This window comes from Eumetopias jubatus, unplaced genomic scaffold (genome assembly GCF_037043125.1).
Source record: "Eumetopias jubatus isolate StellerSeaLion01/CBP00866 unplaced genomic scaffold, mEumJub1_p1.0 scaffold_6, whole genome shotgun sequence".
NCBI lineage: Eukaryota > Metazoa > Chordata > Mammalia > Carnivora > Otariidae > Eumetopias > Eumetopias jubatus.
This window is the reverse complement of record NW_028274812.1, coordinates 53,796,742-53,816,092: the sequence shown is the minus strand read 5'-3', so window position 1 is coordinate 53,816,092 and position 19,351 is coordinate 53,796,742. Positions and strand designations below refer to the sequence as shown.

Sequence of the window (19,351 nt, the reverse complement as noted above, 5' to 3'; positions counted from 1 at the left end):
TGCTGTGAGGTCTGCCTGACATAGAAAGTACGTAACAAATGTTCACAAAATTATTAACAAATTAGGCTAATTATAGTGGATAAAGAATAAGAGCGAATAAATAATAAATCAAGAACCCTAAAACCAGTAATAACACTTTTACTTAAAAATTATGTTACTTAACTGTAAACTATTAATACCTTACATGGACCTAAACTGAACACCTTGGAACTATCCCAGGGGAGAGCAATGCTTCAACCACCAGAAGAGGTCACTATAATCATCACACATGGTGGGATCTCAGGTATGGCACAGGGAGGCTAACAAATCGGGTTTCATTAATGTACAGAGGCAAAAAATGAGAGGTGAAGAGTCTGAGCTGAATTCCTTTATTTCTGATATTTGAATATCAGCTAACAAATGGTATGACTGTGGGCAAATATTTAATCTTTTCTAAACCTCAGTTTTCACATACGTAAAATGGGGAAATGGGGAAGCAGTAGTATCTGCTAGCAGGATTTCTGTGAAGATGAAATGAAGAAACACAGATGAATCACTTACCATGGTGTTATGTGCTCAGCTATCATCTTCATTATACTATATATGAGGCAACTTTTTACAAGTGGAACTAGACCAGGAATCCTCCATTTTACAGTCTGTTATTAACCCTTAGCTATGGTAGTGAAGTTTGCTAGGTTTTTGAAAAATGCAACAAAGGGGGACCCACTGTGGTCGTATATCCTGATAGACCCCCACATAGCACTATGCTGCTTAGGTGAAGCTAGATATGCCTACTGGGAACTGTGGTTCCTTGAACCAAATGTTAGCAGACGTTCAAGGTACAATTCTTCATATATTACTATCCATTCTCTGAACCACCCAGAGTCCCTGGGTTATACTTCTAAATTTCTTATCCAAGTTGCTCATGCCCTATGTTTCATTTCCAGTAAAATCTCTCTCTTTTTTCAAATGGAAATGTCAAAAAGCCTAAGATGTGCATACGTGCATATTTTCTCTAATTTGCAGTGAGTGAAATCTTGCTAATACAGATGCTAAAGAAGTTAGAATAATGAAACACTAAGATAGGAATCCCGTATAACAGTATATACCATGTTAAATGATGGTGGTGGTCAATGAGGCAATTGCTTCACATTCAGTATCCTACTGAATGAAATAATTGCATTTTAAAGAAATAAAACCTAACCCGTAAGATGTCCTGTTAAATGAGTCAAAAACCCTTAATTCTAGATCTATATAATTAATGAAAATGATCCGATTGCACAACCATCCTACTTCTTATCACAGAGAATTTCATAATGCAGTAAATTCTGGATCTTGGATATAAAAGACCTTCCTGCCTCATGCCCCTCAAAAGTCGTCTTCTTCAGACCATGTCCACTCTGCGGGGACATGGGAGGCCCCTTCCCCTGGGGGCAAGGCTGAGGCAGGCTGCCCTGCCTGCCTGGTGACAGTGCTACCAGCCAGCCAGCAGCATCCTGGAGTCTACTGGGCTGTGAATCCAGCCAGAGGATAAGAGGTTGTTTTAATTGGCCAAATCTGCTATGTACTAAGCGTATGGCCATGAATTTGTAGCCAATACACTAATCTAAAAAAAAATGTCATGTACAATTTAAACATAAAACAAGAAGGACATTTTCGCTCATCATTTCTAGTTTCACCACAAGGGTTTTTAACTTAACATTTTAGAATGAATACCAAATCCTTACCTTTGCTAAAGCAGAATTTTCATGGTATACTCCTTGTACCAAGTCCATAAGAGCACTTGCTAAAAGTTCCACAACCTAAAAAACAATAAAAAACATTAAGAGAAACAATTATACAATTTTTGCCCTCATTTCTACCTCAGAATGCCTCAGAAGGCTTAGTAGCAAGGCAATATTTTGTGCTTGATGGAAAAAATGGGGTTATATACAAAGATCCTGGCAAATGGCTCTGCCCACCTGGATATTAGAGCTGTGATCCAATTTTTTTTCAGGCATAATTCAAGAAAAAAAAAACCTTACAAGCATAGCATTGAACTTAATATACATGAAAATCCAGTAATAGCCATTTTGAACATAAGCTTAAATTTCAGATACCTAATGAAATCTTAATTCGATTTATTTTCTGTATGTTTATTTCTGTCAGGTGGATACTTTTTCAATATCTACATTCTGGGAGTCATTATAATGCTAATTTTCATACTTAATACAGAAAGAAAAGCAAAAGCAAAAGAATGGTTAACCTTTCAAATGTGTTCATTCTGTTGTACTTAAAATGCACTGTGGATATATTTGGTGTAGGGCCCCTGGGTCAAAGGTACCATAAACACTGAAAATTTTTACAGAACTGCAATAGTGAAATCATATTCATCAAATATGTATTATTTCCAAGGCTCAGGCTATTAAAAAAAAAAATCAAGCAAAATCAAAAGCTTTGATCTTGTTCCAGAATGTAAAACAAGCAGAAAATAGGGCGCCTGGGTGGCTCAGTTGGTTAAGCGACTGCCTTCGGCTCAGGTCATGATCCTGGAGTCCCGGGATCGAGTCCCACATCGGGCTCCCTGCTCAGCAGGGAGTCTGCTTCTCCCTCTGACCCTCTTCCCTCTTGTGCTTTCTATCTCTCATTCTCTCTCTCTCTCAAATAAATAAATAAAATCTTAAAAAAAAACAGGCAGAAAACAGTCTCTTTGGAACTACTGTACAATTTAGAGTTGTTTGCATAAACCACCTTAATTCGGGAGAATAGAATAGTGGTATTTGCTTTAATGTTCAATGCAGTCGTTTCAAACAGGAATTCCTAAAGCAGCCCCAACCGCTTCTTATGTCTTAATATCTTGTATGTTTAGCTTCCGATATTATGCAGTTCCCGTATCTGATTCCCACTCTCTGCTTCCTAAAATTTAGCTCAGTTCTGATTGAATTAAAGGATTCTGTTTCAGCTTTTATCATTCTTGTAATTGAAGACATTATTAAGCCAAAGGATACAGACCCAAACAACAAGATACTTTAATCTCAGGTACCCTAGACTTAATAAACATTTTCTTAGAGGCAAATTATATTAATTTGTGGGAAGACTTGCTTTAAAATTTTAACACATGGTCATTTATCTCCAAATTTATATTTCCATTCATACTGTATAACACAGACAAGGTTGCTGATATGGAAATTTTGCTGATTAAAGGCTTTTTTTTTTTCCTAGCTCTGCAGATGGGTTAATTTGTAAGACCTATACAAAGTCTTTTTTTTTTTTAATCACATTGCCCTTTAGGTAACCAAATACTTAAGAAATATTGTAGCAATATGAGCTGTAGAGGAACTAGAAGGACAATGATCCTACAGTGTTACCAGATGTGTTGAGTTATTTAAGTGGGGAAGAAAGAAAATGAATGGATTTTTTTCCCCCGAAGGTATCAGATAAGCCCTATTCCCAAATCCAGGAGGATAGAGTATCGCCAATAGGTCTATGAAAGATTGTAACTAAATGCACAGCACCAGATTGGATTACAGTTTATACAAGCAACATCCCAAGATCCCCCTGATGGCTGGACATGTAATACAGATCAATCACTCACTAAGAAATGTTATGGTTTTGAAACAGTTTGAGCTCTGAGACCAGCTCTGGTAAAGTACAGAGGGATTTATAAAGAGAAAGTCCAACACTCAGTGTCAAAATGATGGCATGAACTTTTAACAATGGCTCTGGATAACTAGACTATGCCTTTACTTCCTTGAAATTCCAGACCAGGCAGAAGCAACAGAAACATTTTATTCTCTCACTCTTTTTCTCTTTAATGTAATTAGCAAATATAGACAGACCTACACTTACAAGTTCATCATTTATAAATGACCCATACTTCCAAATAAGCCTTACTTACTTGAGCAGGATACACCTCCAAAGCCAATGACGACCACTGAGGAAAAAGCTTTGGAGTTCCTTGGGTTAACAAGTCGAGGAAGGTAAGAAATTATGAAAAGCAGGAATAGCCTAGGGGAGCTGAATGTTTCCCAGGCATGGGTGACTTACTCGGTGTACATGTAAATCTCTTTCCATTGCCTGAAATGTTGACTTTACTTTTAAAATTATCCAAAAGAGAGATTTGTTTATCATCCTCCTGTAAAATTGTAATATTTCTAGAAAGACCACAGGACTACCAGCTACACATACTTTAACAAGACCACTTAGTGATCTGAACCTTTTTCAATATATGGCTTACTAACATAGGCATTCACCTGTTTTGACACATGATGTACTTAAATATAATAAAGCACCTGTGTTTTTTTTTAAGATTTTTATTTATTTATTTGACAGAGAGCAAAGTAGGCAGAGCGGTAGGCAGAGGGAGAGGGAGAAGCAGGCTCCCCAGTGAGCAGAGAGTCTGATGCAGGGCTTGATCCCAAGACCCTGGGATCATGACCTGAGCCGAAGGCAGACACTTAACTGACTGAGACACCCAGGCGCCCCAGAAAACACCTGCTTAATGATACTTTTCTCCTTCAGATTCTTGTGGAGTGATTTGTTCCAGCAACCAAATGGTAGCAAGGATAGTGGCAGCCAGAGAATCCAGAAGCCTAATTGCCAGATCTCCTGGGACTAAGGGGCCAAGCCCCCCACTTCTTGGTGCTCTAGATAAGATTCAAGGACTTCTGTTTCTCAGGCCTAGGGGGGACAAGCAAATTCTTTTTCTTTCTTTCTTTCTTTCTTTTAGATTTTATTTATTCATTTGCGATAGAGAGAGAAGAGAGAGCACGAGCAGGGGGGGAGGCAGAGGGAGAAGCAGATTCCCCGCTGAGCTGGGAGCCTGACGTGGGGTTCAATCCCAGGACCCAGAGATCATGACCTGAGCCGAAGGCAGACGTTTAACTATCTGAGCCACCCAGGCGCCTCACAAATACTTTCTACTACAAAAAAGAAGATAGACTAAAAGAGCGTCAGTGTTAGCCACTCTTGGGAGCCCAACAAATTAGAGGACTGTAATGAAACAGAGCAGAGCATTAGGAGCCAGGGGATCTAGATTCCACTTCAAGGCTTACTACTAATCCCATTGTGAGATCTGGTGCAAACCGATTAATTTCTCTGAGTTTGGGGTTTTCTCAAATATAAAATGAGGGAAGTTGCAAAACATAACTCTTTAAGGTCCCTTCCGATTCTGATTCAGAGCTTCTAGAAATGCAAATTTTAGTATTTATAACTTGGCATGTAAACTTGAAAACTGCTTTTTTGTAAACTTTGAAGAGTCATTTCTGCTCCGATTTTTATTATTATTTTTAAAGATTTTATTTATTTGGGTGCCTGGGTGGCTCAGTTGGTGAAGCGACTGCCTTCGGCTCAGGTCATGATCCCGGAGTCCCGGGATGGAGTCCCGGGATCGAGTCCCGCATCGGGCTCCCTGCTCGGCGGGGAGTCTGCTTCTCCCTCTGACCCTCACCCCCCCATGTGCTTTCTCTCTCTCTCATTCTCTATGTCTCAAATAAATAAAATCTTTTAAAAAAAAGATTTTATTTATTTATTTGACAGAGAGACACAGCGAGAGAGGGAACACAAGCAGGGGGAGGGGAGAGGGAGAAGCAGGCTTCCCGCTGAGCAGGGAGCCCGATGTGGGGCTCGATCCCAGGACCCTGGGACCATGACCTGAGCCGAAGGCAGACGCTTAACGACTGAGCCACCCAGGCGCCCCCAGATTATTACTTTTATCTGTTCTCTTTACATGGACCTTTGTATCTGAATTCTGATTACTTTGTGAAAGTGTTTGCACCCAGTCCCCCTTGGTTTCAGTACCTAGAATCATAATGATATATAATGGAAACAATTTCCATTTTCTGAACCATTTCCATTTTTTAAACCATTACAACTGGTAGCCCACCCCCCCCAGCTTACAAAAACGTCCTCCACGGGTCAATTAAAGGTCAACATTGCTGAGTTCTGGGTCTTGACTGGCTCTAATGCTTGGGAAGAATTTATACTATCAGATTCAGAATGATATCAGGTTTAAGTGCAAAGGTGAGTCAAACAAATAATGGCTCTAGTTGGCTGCATTGCTTCCTCTCTACTGAGTAAATACATAGAACACGTTGAAGAGAATCTGTCACCATTCATGTTGTAAAGTTTACTTTAGCTGTCTAGAGAGTAATCAAATAGGAGGTAAGTTTTTTTATTTTCTGCATTTCCGGAGGGTGCAAGAATGGCAGAATTGCTTACCTGCACGTGTAGTACAAAAATGCTTTTCTCTCCAATTTGTTCTGTTGAAATCTGACTGTACAGCAATGTTGTATACTCTTCCCCCCATCTTCTGAGTAACACCCTAGATTTCAGTGAGCCAGAAGTGGTAACTGTTCAGACTGTCAATGGTATGAGCTGGCTTCTTGGGCCACCTTGTATGCAATAAATTTATTATTATTATTTTATTGAGGTGTAATTGATGGAATGAATTTCTTAAACGGTTAATTTAGAGGACAAATTTCATCAGTCTCAGGGGAATATGTAATTGCTTCATTCTTTATCTTTTGGCAAGGGTAACTACAATTCAAAGATTTTTCTTAACTGAAAAGCAAAAGCGATACATATGCACTCACAAGAGGTGTTGTGGTGATTATGCCCTGAGCTGACTAAAATTCTTATCATAAAAAATAGGAATTGGGAGAAGTAGGGACTGTAAGAGAACAATAACCAAATAACATCCTCACACTGCTATACAAGGATATCTGTAATGTCTTAAGGAAAAGAAAAAAGCTGGCTACAAAACAGAATAGCACGATAGGAATTTTTAAAACAAAATGAGGTCAATCTATGTGTTTATATATGCCAAGAAAAAAGTCTGAAAGGAAAACAAAACATTAATAAGAATGATAATGTGTTAGTGGTAAGCTCCTGGATGATTTTTAATAAAAAAATGTTCTTTTTCGGGGCACCTGGGTGGTTCAGTCAGTTAAGCATCTGCCTTCAGCTCAGGTCATGATCCCAGGGTCCTGGGATTGAGCCCCACATCGGGCTCCCTGCTCAGTGGAGAGCCTGCTTCTCCCTCTCCCTCTCCCTCTGCCTGCTGCTCTGCTTACTTATGTTCTCTATCTCTGTCAAATAAATAAATCTTAAAAAAAATAAAATAAAAAATGTTCTCTTTCAACTTTTCCAAACTGCTTAAATTTATAATTACTAAACTTAATAATGGCTTAAATTTACAATGTACCACATTTTCTGCCTTTTATTGTACTGCTTTTATGATCGGGTAAAACAATAAACCTATTTCCATGGGCTGGGGTGGGGAGTTAGGAACATGCTCTGCTTTTTGTCTCGGAGAGCCTTCCTAAGCTGTGTCCACAAACTGATTTCTGGGATATATTGATCAATCAATAGTTCTCGGATTAGCAAAAATAAGATCAGTAAGTGGTGATAAGCGTTCTGTGTAGACAAGTTGTGCCTCTCTCAATGAATGTGATCGAGAAGTACTGTCAGTTAGCATTTCACAAACGAAGAGTCTCAACTGAGTTGTAGATGGTTAACTAGTAATCCAGACCACTTGATTGGAGCAAAGGATCGCCTATCCCAAATTATAAGTAAAATACAGCTATATCTTTAGAAAAATGTTAACTATCAACTAATGTGGCTCATTAAAAGCTCAAGCCAGCATAACCTGAGTTGACGTAGTAAGGTAGTATAGTTGTATTTTAACTCACTTTAAAAAGGTTGCTATGTACTTAACTTGTTGGTATACAGAAACTGTGGAGGCTATTACAGATTTATAATCATCTTTCAAAAACTTGCGCCGAAAAGGTTATCTTAATGACAGTTTTTACTACACCGTGGAATGACAAGACAACGTGTGATCCATCACTCTATTTAGGAGGCAAATGAACACACAGCCCCTCAGCCTTTACTACTCTTAACAGCTGCTAGCAAAGGAAGCAGTCATGTGTGTGCACGCATCTGCAGTGCTGATGGCATTAATTACACACAAATTTATTGCACCCCCTCCCCCACCTCCAGGAAGAAACAGCAATGCATGAAGCAGTAGCAGAGGTAAACCGCCCTTGGGGAAAAATTAATTCTCATATACATCTTGGGAGGAAGAAAAGAGATTTAGCATAAATATGTCCTTTCCAAAGAGCTTCGGTATTTGAAGGGATATAGTCAAGATTTTTTTTTAAGCCACAAAAACTATATTGCCAATAAAAATGTCTTACAGAGAAGCACTTCTATAGAGAAAGGATGCCGAAGAGCCTGCTAATAGTAACCAGGGCAGTGAGCTTCACTCTTTCTTTAGTTCCTCTTCATACCAATGAAACATTCGAGAAATGCATTTAAAGATGTAAAGATTTACTTACATCACCAAGGTGAAGTAGAGGAACTGGTGAAGGAGTAGCGCTCTCCCACAGAGACCAATAATAACATCTAACATTTGTAAAGCACTTTATCATTTACAAACTGGGTTTAAGCAAACGACTTTGTTCCAGGTGGATTCAGTCCCCAGTGCTCAGCCAGCGCTTTCAGGCTGGCAGCCTCGGTGGAGAAGCGACCTCTGAAGAACACAGGGAGCAGCGCAGTGGCCAAATAAGGGGTAAATCTACTCACCCACCACCTGGGCACAAACAACCCAGATGAGCCCTCATCTGCATGCTGATTAATATAAATGAGTAGCTTTAATAAAGCCATTGATGAAGTCTAAGCAAGAATGGTTCTCTCCACTCCTTCCTATGAGACAAGGACCAGGTTTAATGAAGACAATGATGAAAGGTCTGTTGTAATAAACACACCACTAACTCACAGGAGTTCTGGAGGAAGCTTCTAACTAGGCTTTTTGAAACGAGCCTTTTCAATGCTGCCAAATGTGTAAGACCGTGCTTATTTGTGGGAGGGATAGCAATCTGTTCTAGTGAGCTGGAAGTTCTTCCTGGCTAAGGGGGAAGAGCAGAGAGAGAAATGGCACAACCAGTAGGACAGGTGCAGCAAAAACTAAGCAAATTGATAATCTTAATTTTTAATTTAGAACAGCTGATACATTGGTTTATCGCCTCTAACTACTGGTAACATTTGTCAAAAGGGCTCTGAAAATTCAGTGAACTAAGGAGATGTTTAAAAATCACAACTGATAAAACTTAAAAGAAACAGGCCACAAGTTCAAGAAAATGGCATGAATATGAAGTGTTGAAATTTAATACTATATTGGCTAATTCATTCCATAAACATTTGCTGATAGCCCACTATGTTCCCAGCACTGTACTAATGAAGCTAGTTATGACCCCCTTTATAAAGATAAACGACATTACTTTGTCACTGACCACTTAGAAGGTTAATACATAGGTGAGCTGCATGACCTTGGGCCAGCCATATCACCTCAGTTTATCTATCTAGGTAAGAAGTATCAACAATAAGCCCCATGACCAGAAATACCTAAATGTGTAGCTGTATACATTTTTTATTCATAACAATTGTAAGGATGATGCCAAAATATGGATTTCTTTCTTTTTTTTAAGCTTTTATTTATTTGAGAGACAGAGCGTGAGAGAAGCACATAAGTAGGGGGAGGGGCAGAAGGAGAGGGAGAAGCAGACTCCCCACTGAGCAGGGAGCCCAATGGCGGATCTCGATACCGGGACTCTGACATCACGACCTGAGCCGAAGGCAGCAGCTGAACTGACTGAGCACCCAAGCGCCCTGGATTTCTTTCAGTAGCAACGAAGAAGTGATCCAAACCGTTCACCACTGAGTAACGATCATCTTTTATTGATTTAAACAATGACTAGGTTCCTTGAAAAGTTTTTTAATTTAAAATGCTGACACCAAAATGAAACTTTTCATAAGAAATAAAGGAAAAAGAGATGCTTTCCAACAGGTTAAAAAAGAGTTGGTTGTGTTAAATATCTTGCATTACTATAAAAACTGTAAATAGCTACTGGGAGCTGAATGCTTAGTCATGAAAGAAAGTAATTGTCACATTATTGTACAGCAGTTAATTGCTTTATTTTTCACTTTCTCCAACACAGGAATTCCTGTACATGAAGTCTGTTGTACTTAGGATGTTCCACACTTAGCGGCACCGTTATATCTTATACTGTTTGACAAGTTCTCAGAGAGAATTATGTCTGCCATTTCAGTGATGTGCTCACTTTTCTCCTATGTGGCTGATAACCTCCAATTTGCTTTCACTGCTTCTTCCTTTGATGGCACTCTCAGTGATGTTAAGTGATATTTTCCAAGTGTGATTTTACTTAACAGTTAATCCCACCTCTGAGAAACACAAGTTCATGATGTGAAAAATTCAGAACACCAGAATCATGGTACATTATTTCGTTCAGCTGAAAGGATGCTGCTGGCTAGAACATGGACTAATACTATAAACTTTCGAGATTTTAAAGTTGCAACCACAGTAAGAACTACAGTTTACATTATGACACTGTACATGAACACATGCATATGTATAAAAATGAGTGAACATTTTCATAAAACAAAAATTTCATTATCCCTCTATTTTCTATTGTGTTCCATTAAAAAAAGGTGTTGATAGTGATTTGCTAAAGTGATTTCACTACCCACCAACAAACAGCATGTGATCTGTACTTTGAAATATTACCTTATATTATGCTGATATATGCCATGTATAGCTCATACCTTGGTTAGCCATCGTTTTTTGTTTAAGATTTTTATTTATTTATTGAGAGAGAATGATAGAGAGAAAGCATGAGAGGGAGGAGGGTTAAAGGGAGAAGCAGACTCCCTGCTGAGCAGGGAGCCTGATGTGGGACTCGATCTTGGGACTCCAGGATCATGACCTGAGCCAAAGGCAGTCGCTTAACCAACTGAGCCACCCAGGTGCCCCTTGGCTAGCCATCTTAACTGCACACAAGGTCACCAAATTTTTGACAGGCAGTTTACACACTGTTATTCTGAAATATAATTAATATATATAAAGGTGTTGATTTCTTTATCACTTTATTTCAAAAACACTTAAAAATGGAATTGAAACAGGCAGAAGGCAGGTTAAAACAGAATCGTTCTTGGGTACTATGGGGTAGAGTGTTAGGATGCATTTCCATCTTGGTTTATGTATATCACTAATATTGACTCTGAGCTTTGATCTTACTAGATTCATGAAAAAAAGTAGACCACATTTGGCTAGAGTTAAAAATCTCAGGACTTTTCTAAGATTCATACATACATCTTGCAAATTCCAGGGATCCCATGTCTTTCAGATAACATAGTTCAATTTTTAGTTCAATTATTTCCTCTTCAAACTGGGCTCCACTAAAAGACAGATGTTTGTAATTTAGAGACATCCCAAGGTTTGCACTTCAAAGGCAGCCACAGAAATAAAAGCATGACTCATATGCATTAAAATCCACGCGTCTCATCTAAAACTGTAATTGTATTTCTTCCAAATACCTTTGCAGCTCTTCAAAATCTGTGAATCAATGGAACTCTAAAAATAACTGGCTCTACTGGTACTGCGTTCTAGAAAATTAGGTAATCCTTTTTCTTCCCCTCCTTCAAAAAAATCATGTAGTAGAAACTTGAGACTGGCTGTATTGTATCCTTGAATCAAACAATGGACACCCTTGGGTTAGAAATTCTCCAATCTATAGAGATACAATTGGCTTTTTGTTGTTGTTGTTGTTGATATAATTTACATGAAGACTGAAAATAGGCGATACAATTGGCTTTTAAACTGGTATTTCCAAGGCTTAACACAATGAACACAAAAAATTTTATTGCATTACCAACACTTTTTCTAATATGTGAATTAACTGTATAAATCATAACTGTTTCAAAATAAATTTGCACAATTATCACTTTATTTAATCACTATTTCTAGAAATTTACATTTGCATATCACCCTATGGCTTTTAAAGTTTAAACTTGACCAATTTAAGTCATATCAGTTTCTCATCACAAATTGGCCTTAAAGGTGAGTTCACTAATTTGGGGTATTGTTTTAGATAGCTGAAATACGCATATATACCTCTAGATCTTAGACATTTATAAAAGATTTTCAATTCTCTATCACATCTCTGAGTTTATAAACAAGTTTTTCTTGATTCCTTTGTTTTTCTTCTTATTCCATGACATTGTCAGGATCTGGATATAGATATTATATGTTTAGACTCTTTCCTACAACACTCAGAATTGTAGAATATTGTCATTACCAAGGATATAGGAGATGGAAATAATGCCTTTATTTTACAGATGAGGAAACTAAGAAAACAAGTTGTCTCTGCTTACTAGTTATTTCTCTAAAATGTTTCATAAAGCTCCTATTGATGTTTGTACTGAAATATTTATTCCAATATTTTAAAACTACTAATTGTTTAAGATATTATAAATTCCAATACTGGTAACTGCAAAATCGCTGGCAAAAAAAAGTATCATAGTTCTTAGTTGGTTTGTTCATTTTCTACTTTAGTTAAGCATGAGGATTTTGGAGCCAGATTGCCTCTATTTAGATTTAGACAGCAGCTCCACCATTTCCTCTAGGAAATTAATTACTTAACCCTCTCCCATGCCTCAGGAGAGATTTAGTTAATACACACAAAGCACTTACAATGGTGTCCACTACATAGGCACTCAAAAATATAAGTTGTTAATATTATTTTTTAAATGTTTTGTACTAATTTTAATAAATATTCTACATCATGAAGTTTCTAATTTCACTTGTAAAATGGAATATTAAGACATTAGAGGGGCATGCCTGGCTGGCTCAGTCAGTAGAGCATGTGACTCTTGATCTTGGGGTCATGAGTTCAAGCCCCACGTTAGGCATGGAGCTCACTTAAAATTAAAAAAAAAAAGACATTAGATAAACAGTGTGGAGAAAAAGAATGCTCTCAACTAGAATTCTGAGACAAAATGAACCATCCAATGTTAAATGGCCAATTTAAAAAAAAAAAGGCAGAGATAGAAACTAGGTCCATAGACTTCTACTTCGGAGTTCCTTCCACTTACGTGGCTTTATAGGTCATCTCTGAGAAGTATAAAATAGATAAGCACTATACATATAGCTCAACACATCATGAAAACATAAGTGATCCACACAGAGGTGAAAGTTGCAGCTGTTTAGGAATAACACAGTGAATCTGATATTCTAAACAGGAAAACTGTCCTTTAAAAATCAAAGATTGGCCATACAGTATAGTTTTGGTGTTTACTGATGACTGACTGACTTGATATGCACAGTGAAAATGACCCCAGAACAAAGACAATTAAGCCACATGAATAACAACAAACAATGCATTTTCCAAAATGTTTAAAAAGAAACTTCCTTGGCACAGCCATACTTTCCAACAAACCCACTTTAATGTTTTCATAGTTTACAATATCAGAAATGACCTCAGGGTCAGGCATTTGTCAGTTAATGGCCTGTTGGGCTAATGGCCTTCAGTTTTGCCTTGGGCACTCAAGTCCTCCAGTAGGTCATTAGCTGCCAGGAAAGGGCTCTTCCCCAATCACTATTGCTAAATAAATAAAATTTGCTCCTGGGTTAAGGCCCCATAAGCCAACTTTGGCTTAGAGTGAATTTTTTTTTTTTTAAGATTTTGTTTCGTGTTGTTTTGTTTTGTTTTTGCTTGTTTGTTTGTTTTTGCGAGAGAGAGAATGAGAGACAGAGAGCATGAGAGGGAGGAGGGTCAGAGGGAGAAGCAGACTCCCCGCCGAGCAGGGAGCCCGATGTGGGACTCGATCCTGGGACTCCAGGACCATGACCCGAGCCGAAGGCAGTCGCTCAACCAACTGAGCCACCCAGGCGCCCGGCTTAGAGTGAATTTTTTCCATGAGTATTCACAACTCTGAGGAATCAGGAAAATGATGGAAATGCTAAAACCAAAATAATATCAACACAACTGAGCTATATGTGGCTACTAATGATAAGCAGTCACATGGATCCTTTTGAATGCTCTTACCTGTTCTTTTGCTTATGGGCTTTAAATCTGGTATCAATCTTATAAAACCAGACACCAGTTTACAAATGCACCACATTTTGGAATTTTATCTGTAAGTCAGTTGTTTGGAGCTCATAACTCATTTTCCTAACATCCGAGATTGTAAATGGTGGGTAGGTTCCCAGGACAACCCATAACATTAGAAATGCTATATACTTATAATTGAAAATCAAATAGAAAACCACAATCTTATAACACTTGCAATTAAACAAAACAGGAAAACAAAACGAAATAGGAAATATTTTTTAAATGGACTTTAAACATTGACAGTTATAGGGAAATTTGGTTTAATAAGAAAATGAGGGTAGAGACACTGGTTCTTTCTCATACCTATTTCATTTCTAATTATATAATTTTCCTTATTCTTAACAAAAGACCATTCCAAGCTTTACGCTGTTTGTCAACTCCTAAGTAAAGTTTTCCTTTGAAAAGAACACAGAGAAGGCACAAAGACCGATAACCATTTTTCTGAAATAACAGGTAAAAAGATAAAGAATGAAAAATGGGAAGAAAAGGTTTGAAGAGGATGTGTATACACTCTGGGGATTGCCTGAGATGAAATTAACTGATTTGTGAACAATAAGAAACAAAGAAAGAGGCACTGAGGACAAATCTCCGGGATAAAGAAAGGATGAGTGAAGAGATGTGAGGTCAGGCAGCTGACAATGCAGAGGAAGGAATCAGTGGCTCATCTACCCAGTACTTTTGTTAACTGACTCAGGAAGTTCCTTTAGTAAAATCATTAGAAAGGCAAAAGGAAGATTACTGAAGAACTGGAGCTGATTTTTTTTTAAGATTTTTTTTTTTCTCCCTCTGGCTTTAGAGAAATAGCAATTTACGCCAGTGAAAATGGAGAGGAAAAAAAAGCTGGCTTGATTAATTTTCTTTCTGGAAGGGATTTACAAAATTGAGGTGACAAAGTATACTATAAAATTGCCATAATCAATATATATCTACCTCTCATGGCCATGGTGTGGGGTTCAACTCTACCCATTTTAGAGAATATATTTTTGTAGAACACAGCCTTTTTTTAATGGGCTTTTTTTTTTTTAAAGATTTTATTTATTTATTTGAGAGAGAGAGAATGAGAGATAGAGAGCACGAGAGGGAAGAGGGTCAGAGGGAGAAGGAGACTCCCCGCTGAGCAGGGAGCGCGATGTGGGACTCGATCCTGGGACTCCAGGATCATGACCTGAGCCGAAGGCAGCCGCCCAACTAACTGAGCCACCCAGGCACCCTTTTAATGGGCTTCTTTGAATGCCAGGCAGATAGAAGAAATTCCCTTCCACGTCATCAACTTTCTAGCTGACAGACACTCAGAGAAGTGTCCATTTTGCATGATGGCATTTGACCTTTTTACGGCAAAAAGACACTTCATTCCATTGTTCTACGGCACCAAAAGGGCAAAGTTCAAGTTTTTAATGAGATCGTAAATTTTAAAAGAACATAATATTGTCTTGTTTCTAGTACACTTCTCAAACTCTGATCATTTATCACTTTTGCCTTAAAGATCAAGGAAGTGGCTCAGAATGGATATAGTGTTTGTTTAATAGGTAGCTATATTAGTAAATGATAAACTGTAAAAATTGGGGGATTTTGCAATTGTAATTTTAAGATAGCATTTTGGCTTCTTTAATTGATAGGCAGATGCCTTTATTGTTACAACATATAACAATATGTTGTTGTTATATGTTGTATATATATTTACAAATGCACCACATTTACTCAGTCATGAGTAAATTACATTCTGCACACATTTACTCTAGTCATGAAAACCTATACTTGAGTGGGTTATATGTAGAAAAAGAACATTAATCTTGAGTGTGAGACTAAAGAGGCTAAAAGATATTAATCAATAATTTCCACAGGGAAGCCTGGGTGGCTCAGTCGGTTAGGCATCTGCCTTCAGCTCAGGTCATGATCCCAAGGTCCTAGGATCGCATTCCATATTGGGCTCCCTGCTCAGCGAGGAGGCTGGTTCTCCCTCTGCCTGCCGCTCCCCCTGCTTGTGCACGTGCTCTCTCTCGCTGACAAATAAAATCTTTAAAAAAAAAAAAATTTCCACAAATAAAATAGTGCACACAAGGTCATAATGTCTATTTTAAATGAGTATGAGGGGCGCCTGGGTGGCTTAGTTGTTAAAGCGTCTGCCTTTGGCTCAGGTCATGATCCCAGGGTCCTGGGATCGAGCCCTGAGTTGGGCTCCCTGCTCTGCGGGAAGCCTGCTTCTCCCTCTCCCACTCCCCCTGCTTGTGTTCCCTCTCTCTCTCTCTCTCTCTCTGTCAAACAAATAAATAAATTCTTAGAAAAAAAATAAATGAGTATGATAGAGAAAATCTCAAATTTCATATGCTACAGCATGTTTCTAGGTTTCCCTTTTTTTTTTTAAGGTAAGTTCTACACCCAAAGTGGGGCTTGAACTCATGACCACAAGAACAAGAGTGGCATGCTCTACTGACTGAGCCAGCCAGGCACTCCTGGGTTTTACTTTTTTTTAAGAGAGAGAGTGCATGTGCATGGGGGGGGTGGGGCAGAGGGAGAGGGAGGGGGGAGAGAGAGCATCTTTATCAGGCTCCACACCCAGCATGGAGCCCAATGCGGGGCTCAATATCACGACCCTAAGATCATGACTTGAACCAAATCAAGAGCTTAACCAACTGAGCTACCCAGGTGCTCCAGGTTTCACTTTTTAACATGAATTTGAAAGCAGAATTAATATAACAAATAATACAAATATCAAGTAACCAATAGCAGTCTCTTTATTAAGATATATAGACGTGTAAAAGGAGGAGATTTATATGCATAAATTGAGCATTATTTATACAAACAAAATTCTTCCTTGTAAACAACATATTTATGCCTTTAGGAAAACAAAGTTAACATAAGGAAATACATCAGCTACGTAAGGAGTACATCTGTGCCACTGGTTATTTAGAAATATAAATCACTAATGGTTAATAGAACAGTCCCCAGGAATGACATCATGATAATGTTCTGGGATGCTCAAACAAGACCCAGGCTAACTCACAGTCTCCCAACTGACGTATAGTGATAGGTCCATTAAATGAAAATTACTTTAAAAATAGAAAAAAAAAGCATGGTGAATTCAATTTTTTAAATACTAGGATTATCACTACACATGAAAAATAAAAGACTTAAAAAAGATGACAAGTAGTAATCCACACAGCCTTATTTGTACTATGGCTTAATCCTAAACGACAGATCCAGTCTACAAAATAAACAGGAACCCAAAAAAAGCCTCTAATGGTCAGCCAGATTTCTAAATTATAGTGCTTTTCCATTTCATGTTTCTTCCCCAATTATTCAGCATGTCTCACCGATAGCTTGATGCTCAGACACTAAAATTTCAGATTCTGGTATGACCCCATCATTCCAGGATTCAGTGATATTCTACATGAACACAATAGAGAGCAACTTATTTCAGTGGAGTCAAGGAATTTATGGCTTAAAAAAGACCTTATGGCTAAGGTCTCTAAGTCTAGGGTCTGTGGACAGTGAAGTACTAAAACAAAAAGTTGACCTTAGCTTCCATAATTGAAAATGAATGAAAACTCAAAACACTAATTTTTAAACTCACTCTTGAATTCAAAATCTTGTTAATTCACATTTATGTGACAACAGCTGTAATAGTAAGAAGACAATTACCAGAGGATTAATATATCAATTTCTATACTTAGAGATATTTAAAAATCTAAGTGTTACCTAAGGCAATTACCTTGAAGACCCCTAATATCTTCAGGGAAAAGCCAAAGGGAGAATAATTGACTTTGCTGATTTTACCCTTGGCAATTATAAAACAGCTCTGAATTTCTTATGACTGCAGAGCCCTTCATCTAATGGTCTGCCCCAGGAGAAGTACAGAGATAAACACATAATACAGAAATTCAGACAAGAATTCAGTAGCACAAAAAAAATGGAAAACTGGTAGAATGAATAAGTCATAAAAAATTAAAGTTGCTACAAATACGCTAACTTTAATTACCAAGTTAAATACACACCTTCAAAAAAAAGCTGTCACTGTGAAAAGACTGACATACTATATACAGAAATTCTGTATTAAGTTGTCTGCTCCCTCACTACTGTGGTCTCTCTTTTCATTGCTTTTTTTTTTTTTTAAAGATTCTATTTATTTATTTATTTGAGAGAAAGCAAGAGTGAGAGAGCACAAGCAAGGGGGGAGCAGCAGAGGGAGAGGGAGAAGCAGGCTCCCGAGCAGGGAGCCTGATGCAGAGCTGGATCCCAGGACCCTGGGATCACGACCTGAGCCGAAGGCAGACGCTTAACAGACTGAGCCACCCAGGCACCCCTCTCTTTTCACTGCTATTGCTGACAAATTTTTCTTTTCTTTTTTTAAGTAAAGTATAATTGACATACAATATCCTATTAGTTTTAAGTATACATTATAGTGATGCAATTATTTCTTTAAAAAGATTTATTTTAGAGAGAGAAAGAGAGAGAGTGGGGGAGGGGCAGAGGGAGAGGGAGAGGATCTTTTAAGATTTTTTTTTAAAGATTTTATTTATTTATTTGAGAGAGAGAGAATGAGAGGGAAGAGGGTCAGAGGGAGAAGCAGACTCCCTGCCGAGCAGGGAGCCCGATGCGGGACTCCAGGATCATGACCTGAGCTGAAGGCAGTTGCTTAACCAACTGAGCCACCCAGGCGCCCCTTTTTTAAGATTTTATTTATTTATTTGCCAGAGAGAGAGAGAGAGAGAGCAAGCAAGTGAGCACAAGCAGGGGGAGCGGAAGGCAGAGGGAGAGGGAGAGAATCTTTAAGCAGACTCTGTGCTGAGTGCAGAGCCAGACACAGGGCTCGATCTCAAAACCTTGAGATCATGACCCGAGCTGAAACCAAGAGTCTGACACTAAACTGACTGCGCCACCCAGGCGCCCCAGTGATGCAGTATTTTGATGCATTGCAGAATGGTCCCTACAATAAGTCTAGTTACTATCCATCACCACACAAAGTTATTACAATATTATTGACTATGATCCTTATGCTGTACATTACATCCTCATGACTTAACTTATTTTATAACTGGAAGTTTGTTCCTCTTAATCCCCTTTACCTATTTTGTCCACCCCAACCCCTCCCCCTTTGGAAACCAACAGTTTCTTTCCTGTATCTATGAATGTTTCTATTCTGTTGTTCATTTGTTTGTTTTTTAGGTTCCACATATAAGTGAGATTATATGACATTTGCCTTTCTGAGTCTGACTTATTTCACTTGGCATAATACCCTCCAGGTCCATCTATGTTGTCACAAATGGCAAGATTTTATTCTTTTTTATGGCTGAGTAATATTCACACACATACACATACACCCATATATATAGCATATGGTATATATACCACATCTTCCTTATCCATTCATCTATCAACAATGTTTTTTTCTTGTAAGAGAAAATTAAAACATCTTTAAACAGAAA

General features: G+C 38.2%; 1 protein-coding gene across 5 annotated transcripts in view; it reads right to left on the bottom strand.

The window, feature by feature from the left end:
• Nucleotides 1-19,351, bottom strand: part of PDSS2 (decaprenyl diphosphate synthase subunit 2) — a 250,845-nt gene that overhangs the window by 82,920 nt on the left and 148,574 nt on the right. For all 5 annotated transcript variants that reach the window (XM_088023905.1, XM_088023906.1, XM_088023904.1 and 2 more), the window contains one exon: nucleotides 1,707-1,781. In XM_088023905.1, coding sequence (XP_087880031.1) covers nucleotides 1,707-1,781 — 75 coding nt within the window. The remainder of the gene's footprint in view (nucleotides 1-1,706; nucleotides 1,782-19,351) is intronic.